At 39.7% G+C, this 15904-nt stretch overlaps 1 protein-coding gene across 1 annotated transcript in view; it reads right to left on the bottom strand.

Annotated features, from left to right (window-relative positions):
• Window positions 1–244: 244 nt before the first annotated feature.
• The window catches only part of acsf3 (acyl-CoA synthetase family member 3), a 42792-nt gene continuing 27132 nt past the window's right edge, over window positions 245–15904 (bottom strand). The window contains exons 8-10 of the mRNA XM_034678701.1: window positions 3891–4025; window positions 2623–2734; window positions 245–706 (exon numbers count right to left, since the gene is read on the bottom strand). Of these exons, the coding sequence (XP_034534592.1) occupies window positions 592–706; window positions 2623–2734; window positions 3891–4025 (362 nt within the window). The 3' untranslated portion in view covers window positions 245–591. The remainder of the gene's footprint in view (window positions 707–2622; window positions 2735–3890; window positions 4026–15904) is intronic.

Genomic DNA, 15904 nt, shown 5'->3' with positions numbered 1-15904 from the left:
CCACAAATGTGTCATATTAAGTTGCATACCTGTAAGTGGTGCATGAAAACTCTGATTCAAGTATATTTCATGTAAATTAGTTTGAATTCTTACGACTTCAAACAAATTTGTGCTCATAAGTTTACATACCCTGGCAGAATTTATGATTTCTTGGGTAGTTTCGGTTGTCATTATGATATAAAAAGAGTAAACACAGTTGTTTGACAATAAATGGCTTCACCCAACCACTAACCATGAGTGAAAAAAAAGTTTTTCTCTTATCTTTCATATTCTCTGAAAAATGGCCAAAAAAAATCCCAAATTCTGCCAGGGTATGTAAACTTATGAGCACAACTGTAAATTGGCACTTTTGTAGATTCAGCTGCAATTTGCCTCCTAAACAGTAACAATGCTAGAATTAGCCTCGCAGCAGTGTTTGATCAAGTTACCCTCAAGGTTTAGTCATTTTCAAGTCTTCATTGCTTTGAGTTTCCCTTGTAAGTAATCTTGGTCCAATCATAGGACCAGGTCTGTCCAACCAGGAAGTGACACCCAGCTTCAGCTCTCCAACCAGGCACCGACATGTTGTTGTGGATGTACAAGTCGGTCCAGTCATGGGAAGAAGTGTCGCAGGAGGTCCTTCTTGTTGACCTTGCCCATCTGATTCCTCGGCATCTCCTCCACCAGCAGCAGGCCTGTGGGAATGGTGTAGGGCGCCATGTGCTCCCTGCAATAAGCACTGATGTTAATACACTTAAGACTGTTTACTGCAGAGGAAGATAAACACAGGCATGCACAAGGACACACACACAACAGCGAGCTTAGTGCACACATGGATGGGAATACGCACACATATGTACAGACACAAAAAGGATAAACAAAACAGAAAACAATCGCTAAACAAAGGCTAGCCCTGTGGCAGAGTGGTGGAGATAAGGAAAGAAATGTCCTTCATGCATGCTGCAGCTCTCCTCTCTAATACCCACAATTCGCCTTCCAGACACAGACAATTCCCTTCGTACAAAACAATATAATCACTGTGAGATGAAATAAAAAAAACAAATAATAAAAAGGAAAAACAGAAGGCTGCGATAATTAAAAGTGTTTTATTTTTTCTGTTTTGAATGCATGGTTGTTACGTCAAGTCTTGAAGCCCGAAGCTTTTCTATTATCTTCTAACCTAGTTTGTTTGTTTGTGTCTGAGTGTGTGTGTGTGTGTGTGTGTGTGTGTGTGTGTGTGTGTGTGTGTGTGTGTGTGTGTGTGTGTGTGTGTGTGTCCCTGTGTGTGTGCGTGTATGTGTGTGTGTCCCTGTGTGGTTGCAAGTGAGCATAATGACTCATACTGCTGCCATCAAACTCTCCTTACAGCAGATGTCTCCGTCTCTCCGTCTCTCTGAGTCACTGAGTAAAGTGTGAGTGAGTATATGTGCGTACATACACGTCTCTGTAATGGGGATTTGCTCGTGTCACCAATTTCTCTGGGGCAGTGCGTGTGTGTGTGTGTGTGGGTATGTTTGTGAGTGCATGAGCGTGTGTGTGTGTGTGTTGACGACAGCGCGGGGTGCAGAGGGTGTGATAGAGATTCAGACTGACAGCTGAAGCCAGGGCACTGAAGAGTGAGCATCCATCTACTTGTTTATGTCTCATTTTATCTCTCTCTCTCCCCGACAACCCGGCCGCAGCAGTGGGCCGTGTGCTGGCACTGCCTGTCTGCTGGCAGCACCCCTGGCAGCAAACACTGTGTGTGAGAGTGTATGTGTGTGTGTGTATGTGTGTGTGCAAGTGTGTTAACCCAGGTCACAGGCAGCAGTAGTAATCCACCATGTTGGACCAGCAGGCCACAGCAGTAGCATCTAACGCCCCCACACCATATGGAGCCCAGAGCCCTGACACACACACACATACGAATACACACACTCACACACACACAATGCACTAACAGAAGTCAGAGATGTGAATACACGATAGTGATGGGTGGAAAGATACAAAAGTAGATGATGCAAAAGGTGGACAAATGATATTTTGAGTGGAGGAGGAGGAGGAAGAAAACGCCACAAAGAAGAGGAGTGTTTGTGCTTTTAGTCCATCAGGGACTATCTGTTGAGACAGACAGTTCTAACATTTAAAAAAGGGACAGAAAAAAAAATAATGGCATTGAAGACAGAGTCCTCTGGAACAATAACTTCTGCTTCCCCCCCATATAATTTTTTTAGTCATCTCTTGTCTTTCATTCAGCGTCCCTCATTAGTCATCCTCTGGCCTCTCCTTCTCCAGCTTCCCTTTCCATTGATCTGAGGTCCTCAGGTCCGGTCACTATGGGGATGTGTGCTGAGCCGCTTTGAGAGCTGCAGAGTTTGCATTAAGGGAGACCTTAAGGAGATCTCATTTGTTTACCACGTTTGATAAAAGGATGAGGAAATTATCCCCAAGAGAAGGTCAGCACTGCTTTGTGAAATTGGGAAATGGTGTCAAGTTTGTGTTTTGGTTTATTTCTAATTTAGATTGGTGAAACAGTGCAAAGTCTCTCCTGGTGTCAACGTTTAAAAGAGTGAGAGGAGTTTTTAAAAGCCTGAAAACTTAAAGAATAATTCTGAAAGAAACTGAATGATGAGAATAAAAATACTCAAAATGACGTCTCAGTACCTAGCCCAGATCTTCAGCTCAGGCAGACTCATGCTCCGCCCCTCCTTCAGCTGCACCACCGCAGTGACCTTTGCACCCCAAATGGCATCAGGGGCCCCAATGACAGCCACATCTACAAGAAACAAAATCCATAAAAAATTTTAATACAAACATGTCACTTAACTTCAGCTGATTGGATTTTGTATTAGGATCCTGCCAAAGATATGTTTTTAAATGACTGATAATACTTGGATTTAAAGCTTTGACTTTTGTCTGTGATTACAGTGTGTCTACATGAACAGAGACTGTGCTGCCGTTCTAGTCTGTTTATTGAATAATGATAATAATAATGATAATAATAATGATAATAACAATAATAATAATATTGATAATAAAATGAATATAAATAGCAATATCAATGTAATAAGAATAACAATAATAATAATACAAATAATATAAATAGTAATAAATATACATAATGATACATATAGATAATAATAAATATGAATATGAATATAACAATGATAATAATAATAGCAATTATTTTTATTTTTTTTACCAATAAAAGAAAACACAATTAAAATGAAATTAAGTAAATGAGAAAAATATTTTATAATACTTTTAGAAAATTAAGAAATTAAAACAGAACAGCAGGGGATTAAGAAACATGAAAGCCACAAAAAGACAGAAAATGAGACGTTAGTAAAAAAGGTAGACCAAGAAAGATGAGAAGGACTAAAACAAGTTAAAAAAATGCTAAAAAAAACAACAATAGATTTGAAAGAAATAAAACAAAGCTAGAAGAATAAAACCAACCAAAGATTAGACATTAAAAGAGAAAATATATCAAATATCAGATATAAAATCCTGCCTTTGTGTCTGTCTGCCGTGTAAGGAGGATTAAAACACGCTCAGAAATCATCTCCTGTAAAAGCACATTGAACATTTTTTTTCTAAAAGAGATTTCAAAGAGGATCAATATGTCTGTTCTCCTCTGGGAGGTAGTTCCAGAGGGTCTGGGCTCTGACAGAAAGGCTTGCTCTCCTTTGGTCCAAAGAACAATCCATTAATTTTAGGGGACAGTTTAAAAAATCCCGGCTTAGTCATAAAATCTAACCTGATCTTCCAGTTTGTTTAGAATAACTGTCACACTGCTTAGAATTAAGTTGTAGATTTGTTGTAGATGCACCTTTTTAAAAGGGCTGTTTGACCTATCATAGATGTGAATTTTCCAGTTCCCTGACACACAAACCAAACAGTCAAATATCTACAGTCTGAACTTCTCTCACCGATGATGTCTGGATGAGACATCAGGTGGCGCTCCACTTCGAGAGCACTGATCTTGTAGCCGCCGCTCTTGATGATGTCGACACTGGTGCGTCCCATGATCCAATACACGCCGTTTTTGTAGACCGCTGTGTCTCCTAGAAGACCGGGCAAAGAGAGGGAGATTAAGAGTTTACAGGTGTGTTTGGTCTTTAAGTAAAATGCTAACATCTCCCTGTTAACACGCTTTGGTTTTCTTTTACAAGCATTTTTTAAACCAAACTGCACTTGACAATAAGTTCCTCTGATTTCTGTGAATGGTTTCCTCCAGCATTAAATATTCTGCCATAGATCTTCCCTTTAAACTTTTTCCTTGGTGCAGAAAATCTTAGTATAAATACCCAAAAGCAGAAAAACCCAGCGTATATAAGACGATGTGTAACTCATGTCATAATGTAAGGTCAGTGAACATGGTTGGAAAGAAGGTGTGTGTGTGTGTGTGTGTGTGTGTGTATGAGAGAGAGAGAGAGAGAGAGAGAGAGAGAGAGAGAGAGAGAGAGAGAGAGAGAGAGAGAGAGAGAGAGAGAGAGAGAGAGAGAGAGAGAGAGAGAGAGAGAGATGGTGTCTGAGACAAAGTGCACTGGATGGATGATGGTTTAAGATCCCCTCCAATCATCCTCCAGAAACACACCCTCCACACATAAACACACACACTCACACACACAAATACAAACACACAGGTGTCTGGGGGACAGGTGCGGGGGGAGGATGAGTACAGTATGTGGGACGAGGGGCTCAGCTGGGCCGGGGGGATGACGAGCAGAGGAAATGGGTCAGTATGGATGAGTGGAGAGAGACGGAGGGGGAGAAAAATGGACAGAGGAGGGAAGGAGCGCACGAGGAGAAAAGACAGAACAGAATGGTGTCCTTTTGGATTATTACAGGTGGTGCGTCTGCAGCTGGGGCCGGGAAATGGATGTGTGTGTGTGTGTGTGTGTGTGTGTGTGTGTGTGTGTGTGTGTGACATTGTGATGAGGTTAAGCAGGTGCTGTGGCTGAGGTAGGATGGTTGAATAAAGGTGGTGCAGTGAGAGGTCAGTAAAGGTCAGGGTTAGGGGCTGCAGCTGTAGCTCAAGGAACGCACTGTGAGGACACGGAGGATAATCGACCGTCAGATTTCAAGGTGTTCTCATTTCAGGAAGACTTAACTCTACCAAAGCAAGAGGAGTTTTAAAGCTAAGTGTTATTTTTTATATCAAGTACCATTTGATCTGATCATCTTTATTTTCTGGCAAGCTTTTCTGCCAGGTTGAGCTTTTTTACAAACACTCCCCTCAGCTGAAGCCTGCACCTGAAATATGAAACCAAAATAGAAAGAAGTGATGGTGTCTCACCCTGAATCTACATTTCAGGGGAAGGATTTGATTTTGATGTTGGTCTGTTTTCACTGCCATCTTCCATCTGTTCTCCACTTCATCATTTAATCTCATTTGTTCTCCACTCTAACCCCGTATCCCCCTATCCATCTTCAATTTCACTCCCAATTTTTTCAGTTCCCCCCGCTCCAGTGTCAGCCAAACACACAGCACTATGTTTTCTCCTGTTTCCGTCTCTCCACCTATCTTCCCATCGTCTTCTTCTTCCCCCTCTTGCCTCTCCGCTTCAGCATCAATGGAGGGCCCATCTGTTCCCATACATCACGCACTTCATTTCAGTTTATTAGCTGGGATAAATCATAAATATTTCATTATACATCACGGGCGGCTGTCGCCTGCACACCGACAATTTATCACCGCTGCCCTCTCTGCCGGCTTGCCACGGCGGCTATAAGCTTTCCAGTCTATTAAACAAGATTGATACAGTGTGTAAATTTAGATATTGGGAATTTCTTCACAGACCACTGCTCCGCACTGATAGGCCAGGGTGAGAGGGGAGAGGGGGAGGGAGAGGAGGAGGGAGGAGAGGAGCTGGGTTGGGTGTTAACAGGGCAGTTGCAGATTCTTCTATTCTCCTCCTTTTTTTTAGGATGAGGGGACAAAGAAAAAAAGTGCAGGAAGGATTCAGACTCTGCCTTGTTGCTCACCTCTGTGGAGCAAATAGAAATAGAGTAAGAGCAGTTAGGATGCACATGATACGCTGTCAGCGTGTCATACATGTGCATGCATGAGTCATGAAAGATATAAACACCATCACATGCAAGGATTTCTAAATGCAAAGAGGAATCAGTATTAATGGAGCAATATGTGACAGAGGGGTTAAAAAGAAGCACTCAGACTACATAGTTGGAGTGAGTCTGAAGTACTTCTACAACACTCTTTGACCTTGTCTCTTTGAGGAGAGGGAAATAACGAGGGATAGAACAGCATGTTTGGAGAGAGGCACAAGAGGGAATAGCGATTGGAGAACACAGACTGATAAAAAGAGGAAAGAAGGGCGGGAGAGAGATTGTAAGGAACTGTGTTACTAGGACGCACACTCACAAGCTTGTACACTTACACATACAAATACATACTGTATGTACACACACAACACATGCATACACACACATATTCACACACAAACACTACTTCAGGCATCAGAGACTCTGCCATTATGTGTTATGGCGTCTGAGGCAGATATGGCCGAATGGCTTTCTTAATTAAAACGATAAGAAGCCTAATTGCACTGGGCTTTCATCTCATTCGGAGGCATTAAAGAAAGTGAAGGCACACAGTGTGGAAAAATAAAGAAATAAAAACAGATCAAGACTTCTACTGGAGGATGGAGGGCAGAGGAAACTTCCATGATGTCTTTCAGAAAACAAGAACACCACGTTTGTTGGCTCTGCAGCAGAGTTCATTATGTTGCAGCGTAATTGAAATTCCCTGAAAATGAACACTAAATTATTTTAAGTCATTAATTATCATATTCTGACCAGGGGGAAAAAAAACAACACTGTGCATGGCAGCGTGTTATCAACTTCTTTTAAACCCAGCTACAGCAATTGTTCACGGTGCTGTGATACAAAATTGACTTTAGGGGAGTTTCTACTGAAGTGTAACGTCGTGACAGAGGTTTGGTTATGGGCCTTCACTCCTGTGCCTTTTCTCTTCTTTTTTTTCATTTTTAAAGAAGTCTACCTTGCTGTCATTCCTGACAGATTTCATGGTAGAAAAAAAACAAACATTAAATTAATGAAATTAGAGGGGAAAAAATGTAAGGTATATAGAATAGAGGACCGGCTGTTGAGAAGGTAACCCCACATGTTTAACCAAATAAACTCTAAAAAAATAAGATGTATCTACTTAGTATAAAACAACCATGAAATATTTAACTGTAAAAAAATACAAAAATACAAATCTAATAGTATAATATAATGTAATATAATAAAATAAAAAAATAAAAATTCTATAATATAATATAATACAATATAATGTAATGTAATATAATATAAAATCATATGATATGATAAAATACACGATAATATAATATAAAATAATGTAATAGAATGGAATATAAAATAATGTAATATGATGTAATATAATGCAATTTAATATAATTTAATGTACTATAAAATAATACAACAAAATATACTATAATGTTATATAAAATAATGTAATGTAATAAAATAAAATGTGATTTAATGTAATATAATAAAATACAATACAGTACAATATAACATATTCTAATATAATATAACATATTCTAATATAATATAACATATTATAATATAATATAACTTATTATAATATAATGTAATATATATAATGCTATATGCTATAAAATAAATAAATAAGATATACTATAATATAATATAATATTAATAATATGATATAATGTAATACAACACAATATAAAATAATATAATATGAAATAATGTGATATAATGTAATACAAAACAATATAATATAATTATAACATCATATTATATCATATAATGTCATATAATATCATATCAAATAAATAAATTGGATTATGCAAAGTCTATTTAATATGAAGCTATAAGACTGCATGTGCTTTGGCTGTGACACAGCAGGTGAGATCCTCCCATCTGCACCAACATGCTGCCTCTCTCCCGTCACACAACACACTGTTTGCCTTTCTCCCTGAGTACCCACTCATCTAACTCTCAGAGCTGGCAGGGAAGCATCATGGGAACTCCACAGTCATGGTGCCATCTATGTTACCTTGAAAAGTACGGTCTAGGAGTTTACAAGATTACAAAAGCAGTGGGGTGTTATCAGTGCTTTCCAAAGTTATCAGTTTATTTTTATTCATGTCTTGTGTTTTTTTTAATCTTTGATTGGATACCAGGATGAAAACATGGAAGTGTTGAGGCTTTAGTTGACACCAGTGTTGTAGTACTTGAGCCCAGGAATTAGACATGGACATGAGTATTGACTGCATTGGATTTGTGTTTTCTACAAATCCAAAAGGGTCCCTTCCTTGCAGCTTCATACAGTTAATCGTTTGGAAGTTAAACTGCAGTCATCTTTCGAAATACTCGTGGACTCAAGCTTGATTCTTCTGTGGTGACCCTGACTCGGCTCGAGACATAACTTGGACTCGAGTTTCGGTGACTCAACTTCAACACTGGTCCAAACAAGTATTCAAAATGAGATGGACACACACGCACATGTAGTCTAGACGTGTTGTTTTGTTTGGACAGAGTGAAGAAAAGGTCAGCGTGTGACATATGACAAAAGGCCAACATCACAAAAACACTTCAGCCTGTCTGCCACCAGCACGGCTGCTGGAGGTGTTGGTGGAGGAGAGAGGAAGCCAGAAATGCACAGAAACAGTTTCTGTGGAGGTGACAGAAGCCGTCCATTAGCTTGTCAGGACAATCCGGCCATATAACAGATTCCTGCGGCTGCTGAAATAGACAGAAATAGCTGTTATATGAGTGTCTGGAATTGAATGGGATCTGAGTGTGACCTTGATCTAAGTACCATGTACTTGTTTTTTGTGTGAACAACCCACTCAACCCTGGAGATGTGGCTGGCATGTATCCTCCTGTAAAGTGCACTTTGAGAGATAAAATGAAAACATGTCCACAGTCACCTTATTTTCTCATCCTCTTTCCGACTTTCTCAGACTGACAAACAGTTTAGAGAAGGAAGAGCTGCTTTTATCCGGGGCTAGAAAATACACCGGGTACTTGAGACGTTGGTCGAAATTATAAAGTCTATTACATGAAAAGTTCTGTTTTCTCAGCTTTCAAAGGATTTTAAATTAAAAAATAAAGTTGGAGCCGTAAAGCCTGAAGTGCACTCCTGAGTCAAGGTGTTGCTTGAACACTGTGAGAGTTGTGTCAAATCAAGTCAAGCTTTTTGAATAATGTTTCATCAAATACAAGGTTTGAAGGGTTTTATGCATCAAACTTAGCTACAATATTAAACAAGTACAACCTTTGAGTAAATGCAAAACAAACTGTGTTAGAATCAGACTTTCAATGCAAAATTAGTTTTTTACATTAGCGCATCATAACAAGCTTAAAACTGAGACCCTGAAAGACGTGCTTGTTAGAGATGTCAAGTGCTAGCTTACATTCTTAATGTTCAATCGTTATGTCTTTTTCACAAGTGTCCCTCACTGTGAATATCTGCTCTAAAAAGTAATAGAGGCTGTTTCTTCAATGTGCTGTTTATCATCTTGTCTGACACCTACCCCCTCATAATAATACTAATAATACTACTACTACTACTAGTAGTAATAATAATAATAATAATAACTGATAAGACTTGTATGGTGCTTTTCTAGGTACTCAAAGACGCAGTACATGAAGTATGAAAAAATCAGATAAAATAAATAAAACACAAAAAACAGATGGGGAGGAAGTAGAGGTCACATGTTGTAGGCTTTTTGAAGAGATAGGTTTTTTGAGTTGATTTTTAAATGAGAGAACAGAGTTCCAGAGAGTTTGGGCAGCGATGGCATAGTCTCTTATTGCTGCTATTATGCAACTGGATTTTGCAATCTTGTTAAGGATGGCCTTGGTTGCTTTATTAGATCACAAAGAGGCATCACTGTTCATACAACTTGGCTGTTTTCAAAACCTCCTATTATACTAGCAGTATTTACTGATTTGGCTAAAATTCACTATGTAGAGTGTGAACAAGAGGAAAATCTGCAGTACGCCAAAACTACCTGGATGTCGTACTGCTTTGGTAAAATTTCACAGTATGCAACAGACCAGTCTCCCTCACGTGCGGTTTCCCACAATGCACAGCGCCAACGTTCCGCTTCTTCTTTTTCCGTTTATGGCAGGGGGCACTCAGTTCTTAGGTGCTGTGAAAACTATTAAATTCCATATAAACCACTTCTTAACTTTTTAAATCATAAGTGATGCCAAAGAAGCAGTTTCACTATCAGCTTGTACGTTGTTTACTGTTGCTTTCCGAAACTGGAAATCCAACGACGCCCGACCCAGCATCCTGCAGAACAGATCCAATGAAATACATACTACCTTCAAAAGCAGTGTGTAGTACGTAGTGCATACTACATTTGTAGGTAGTATGAAGCATATCTGACCTCATAAACATCTACGCCCCCTCCAGAGTACTGAGGTCTGCTGATCAGACGCGTCTTGTTGTGTCAAAAAGCCGACGAAAGACGAGGGGTGACCAAGCTTTTTCAGTGGTAGCTCCTAAACTGTGGAATGAGCTACCCACCCAAGTCAGAATGGTCCCCACACTGGATAATTTTAAATCACATCTTAAAACTCCTTTTTACTCCCTGGCTTTTAATACAGCGTGAGAGTTTGTGTTGGTCTCTGTTTGTCTTTAAATTTACTGTATTTTAAATTTTACTATTATTTATTTCTACTGTTGGTATTTGTTGTGCAGCACTTTGGTAACCTTGTTGTTTTTAAAATGTGCTATATAAATAAAATAGATTGGATTGGATTGGATGTAGCAGGCGGTTTCAAAAATGACTGTAGATTCATAACTTGCTAAAAGCTCCTCACAGGAGCTTTAAAGGGTTATTCTGTGACTTGTAAATTTAAAAACTTGTGATTCACTTTTGGTTTTCAAATAAGCAGTTTTTGAAGGTTAGAAGTGTTCATGATTTACCCGTTGTTTCTTTAAACTTTGGAAGCTGGTAGCTCAATGAGATATTATTTGTTGGCTAGGCTCAAATCTGCATCATGCCTTTCAGTCATCACTTAAATCACTGCTGCTTTATTGAAAGTGTCTGTACTGTGAAAATGATTGTGACGACTGAATAAATACTACTTGTACTATTTGGTTTGTGAAGGTTGCAGCCTGCCAGATTGGTCCTCCAGCATTTTCCGAATGATCAAATAATGACAGTGCAAATATTCAGTTGGCAGATTTAAAGCTAACTCAGGGTCATCTTGACAGATGAAGGTGATGGAGCGTCAGTATTCATTGAGCAGAACTACATAAAACAGAAAAGAGGAGAGGATTGTCAAGAAAGTCAGATTTTGTAGGATTCAGCTGCTGTGAAATCAATCAAGTTTTAAAAATGATATCAGCTCATCTTTAGTTAGCCTCTCTTCAGCCTGCTCCTGCTAATTCTGTTTTCACAATCAGAAATCACTCCTAAATCTAGAAAAGTGTTTAGAGTGAACCAGGTTGCATGACCTTCTTCATTTTGAGATAAGAGCTTCCATGCTGTACTGTGACCCTCTGTAAACCAGCTCTGCAGAAAACTAACTTTTGAACAGTTCCAAAAATTAGCATCTACACAAACTCAGAGTTCTCTTTACCTCCAGGAATGTTAACATTTAGAGACGCTCTTTGACATGCATGTTGTGTTTGTGCATCTCCAAACTAGCTTTATGAAGAGCTTTCAGGGAACCTGACGAGGAGATGCCTCTCCTCCTCCTCTGCGAGAATGCACAAGTGGAGTCACAGTCTTTCACCACATTCAACACGACCTGAGCCCTCACAGCACGGGTTAAAGCTGAGTGCCCTCCATCACCGAGGAGAGGAGAGTCTTATCTGCACTGGGCTGAGAGAGGTCTGAGTGTGAGTCATGCCTCTTCGTACTGTGACTGTAAACACTTAGCATATATGAATATTAATGCGCCACATTAAAGCCCCGATGACTAGATGGAAGAGTTAATGAGGATAAATAACAGACAGCCAAGCAGTGAAATCTCAGCTCTGACATTATTTATCATCCTTAACTTTTGTCACAGCTCCTTTTTTGGCAATTAATATCGTACAAGAAAGCACTTTGCACTTGGATGACTGATCTAATTTGTTTAATATAATGCAATTAAAGAAGCTTGAATTGCTTTATGTTAATGTTACTGATTATATTCCTTGCCGAGTTGCCTCTCCAGCAGCAGATAACAAGCTGAACTTGAGGATTGATGTCTGTCTCAGATCTGGCATGTTCATCAAGCGAGCTACTTAACTGCAGTTTACATGCTCGCTCTCTGCTCTGAATCACACAAATCTGATATTGTGATCGATGCAGCAACTTGCAGAAAGAAAACAACAGTGAATGTAAAGCCTGATAACGGAACAAAGCACATTTCAGAACTCAGATTGGCTTGGATTTTTGCAAAAGATCACAAGTTCATCCTGCTTTTGAGCGGAAAAGTTGAATGAATCATGGAGGAAATGTTGCATGAGTATCTTCTTCAGAAAAAATGCTAGCTGCTTCAACAGTTTGCCAAAAAGCCCTGGAGTTAAGTGTCTTTTATGGAGCGTTATTGCTAACAATGCATACCTGCAATAGGTGTTCATAAAACCAGGACCAGCATGTGTTGACACCACGCTGGATGTAAACGTTACAGGGATGTCTGGTCTTAACAAAGTGCTTGCAGGGTGGTGGGTTGTTGCTGAATCCCATAGGGAGCTCTGACATTGGAGTCAGGAGGACACCATGTGTCTCAGGGTGAAATATGACATTGGGAAGGCAGAGAGGGAAGGGATGGAGGCAGGGAAGACGAGAGCACAGCTGGGAGGTAAAAGAGCGGTGCACAAATGACTAGTGATGGCTCTGCAGGATATGAGCCACACTTCTGTCTGTCTCTGTCTGCGGACGGTTTACCCTGCAGACCTGGAGCTCACCTTTATAGCTGGGGTTACATCTCACACATACAGACAGGGAGGGGGAAGAATGCATGTTTTAACACAATCTACACATTCTCAGCTGAATGTGGATAACTTCTTGATCTTAGATTTTTAAAAATTTGATGTGTTCATGCTTATGTTTGTTTAAAGCTGCTGTTGGTAGGAATGGTGTTAAAAAAAGGTTGCTTTTTTCTGCTGGGTTTGGAGAAAAGGTCATAATACTCATAATACTCATTGGCAAGTGGAGTAATTTGAGACTATTGCGAAATCTCTGCATTTTCCAATGCTTTTGTATCAAGCAATGTTATTATTCCCCTCGTTCCCGTTATGACGGACCAATCATAGCTAATCTCATATCCTCTGCCCTGATTGGTTAAGAGGTGGCCTCTACTACGTCCTCCGATTGGTTATGAGTCCGGCACTATCATGACTGCACACGCCAATCTGTGTTGGGGGGCTAAGAGGAAATCTGGTTTGGAGGGGTAGTGTTGACATTCGAAGTCCCTCTCTCTGAACAGATGTTTACTCTGTGACTACCAACAGCAGCTTTAATGTTATATTTTAAATTGGATATTTTTTGACAAGGTATGGCATTATGAAATTAACCAGATATTGGATCTACAATTAGATGTTGGGCATACGGGCACCCTGCGGGGGGGTCAAGAGGTCTGAGCCAGATCCGGGTTGCAACTCGACACAAAAAAGATTCAATGTGTGAGTCTTAATCCTTGGGAAGAAGTTCTGAGATTAATCGAATGATTAAAGGGTTCATTTCGGTTAAGACAAGACCAGTTGTGATTCTGTGTCCGGCGGGACAGTAAGACTCTGCAAGTTACGGACTTCAGAGCAGTGAGGTGGCTGATCATTGAGAATAATCCCTCCTGATTTAAATAAATAATAAGACCCAACACTATTTACTATGTACGTTAAGTTACATAAGTACAGAGAGAGAGAGAGAGAGAGTAGACCAAATATAACTGGCCGCATATAAAATTTAAATGTTTTAAGTGTTCGCTGTATGTTTTTGTTGATTGTTACTGGTTTTGTTTTGTTTATTAACTCTGTAAAGCACTCTGAATTGCTCTTTGTATGAATGGTGCTTCATAAATAAACCTGCCTTGCCTAACATGCATGATTTGTTCAATCAAACCTTGTAGGAATAAAACCTGCTTGAAGCTTAAAAATCTGCACAGCAAACATGCAAATAAGCTCGGCAGGTGCATCCCAAAACACTCAAGCAGATTGTTTTAGTTGAAACAACAAAATTTAAAGCTGAAACTAAAAAACACTTTACCTCACTTACTGCATATTCTTAATTTAGCTCTCTCATGTGAGCAGATTATGTAGGAATAAGCTCTGTAGGGTGAGAAACAGAGGTGAATCAAGGAAGATTTAACTCCCTTGTTAACTTTCTGCCTGTGTTTTTTGTCTCAAGTGAAATGATTCAATAATTTAACTCCAGATAAGACAGGGTTAATAGTCAGACCCCAAACACAATTTCCTCTACACTGCCTGCTAAAAACCAAGCCTTCATTATTTATCACTCAAATGCAAAATTTGAGAAATGGCTAATGCCCAAGCTTCCCCCTTGTCCCACAAGTCCTTATTAATTTATGTGTTCATACATTTATTTATGCTTTATTTCAGAACATCTTAATCCATTCTGGGAGGAGAACTGGGCTCTTTGTTGACGCACCACTTTGAGTTTCTCTCTCTTTTTTCTTCTTATCTCTGTCTCCCCTGGCTTTTTGTGTTTACATGCGAACATGAAAGGAGACAACAAAAGCCCGTGCATCGCCGTCAATTTGAACCGAACCTCTGCTGCAGCTCTGGACAGCAAACAGACTGCACAGCACAATGAGTGTGAAAAGAGAGGGTTTAAAAAGGCAAGAGGGATCAATGGTCTCAGAGATGTTTGTGAAGATGAGTGGAAGGAGGGAGAGAGAGAGAGAGAGAGAGAGAGAGAGAGAGAGAGAGAGAGAGAGAGAGAGAGAGAGAGAGAGAGAGAGAGAGAGAGAGAGAGCACTCAGGAGAAGGTGACAGCTTCCCTATAGAGCTGCCAGTCATGCTACACAGCACCCGCTCGCACAGAGAAGACACCTCTCGCCAGCTGAGAACTTATTGATCTAAACTCTCACACTCCTTCTTCACTTCTTACACTCCACTTTTCTCCGGCCTTCCCTTCCCATCAGCCTGTCAGTCTCCAAGATCTGCTTTATTTTATTCTCAGGCTTCATCTTCCACACGAAGCAAACTGCAGAACATTTTTTTTAACTGCAATGGATCTTCAGTTCAATAAAATTCTGCAGGGTGACTTTAAAAGATCTGTTTCTAGACAAGGTGGATGACAGGAGAGGAGCATGTCTCTCTCCATTAAGAAGAGCTTCTCCATCCGTCTTTGTTTAAACTGATGAAAACAACTGAAGCTGAGAAGGTTTTTGCTTGGCTCTGGTTGTGAAGTTGATGCCCTTATTTAAAATTAAAGGTGACAAAAGAAGGAGGAAAAGGGCTTCATAATTACTAGGGATGATGATTGATATTATTTTATTGATGCCACGATTGATTCTGCTTATCAATCTGATTCGTTATCGATTCCTGTTGATGTCCACAGCCTGCATGCTCTGTGATAATGTAAACATAAGAAAGGACATACGTGCCGTCACTGCTCTGCTGAGACAGGGTTGATTTGTTGGCTGATGTTTTAGTTTAAAGTGTGACCCTGCTAACTGGTGACTTTTCAGTCAAATGAGTCTTTCATTAACTAATAACTTAATGAGTATGAATTGTTATCATATCAAAAAAAGAAACCAGGCTTGTTTCATTTAACTTCCTTTAATGGGCAGAAACCTTGAGCAGAACCAGACTCATGTTGAACAGCCATCTGCCTCGATTGTGTTGGGTAATATCTAAGCCATCTAAACCTTTGATTGAAAACTTTTCAGATATTATAAAGGAACTCCACAGATTTTACGCATTAAGATGAAGTGGCAACCTGCGGTTTAA

This window comes from Notolabrus celidotus, chromosome 3 (assembly GCF_009762535.1).
Source record: "Notolabrus celidotus isolate fNotCel1 chromosome 3, fNotCel1.pri, whole genome shotgun sequence".
Classification (NCBI taxonomy): Eukaryota; Metazoa; Chordata; class Actinopteri; order Labriformes; family Labridae; genus Notolabrus; species Notolabrus celidotus.
The sequence above is the reverse complement of the archived record's forward strand: the minus strand, read 5'-3'. Positions and strand labels throughout refer to the sequence as shown.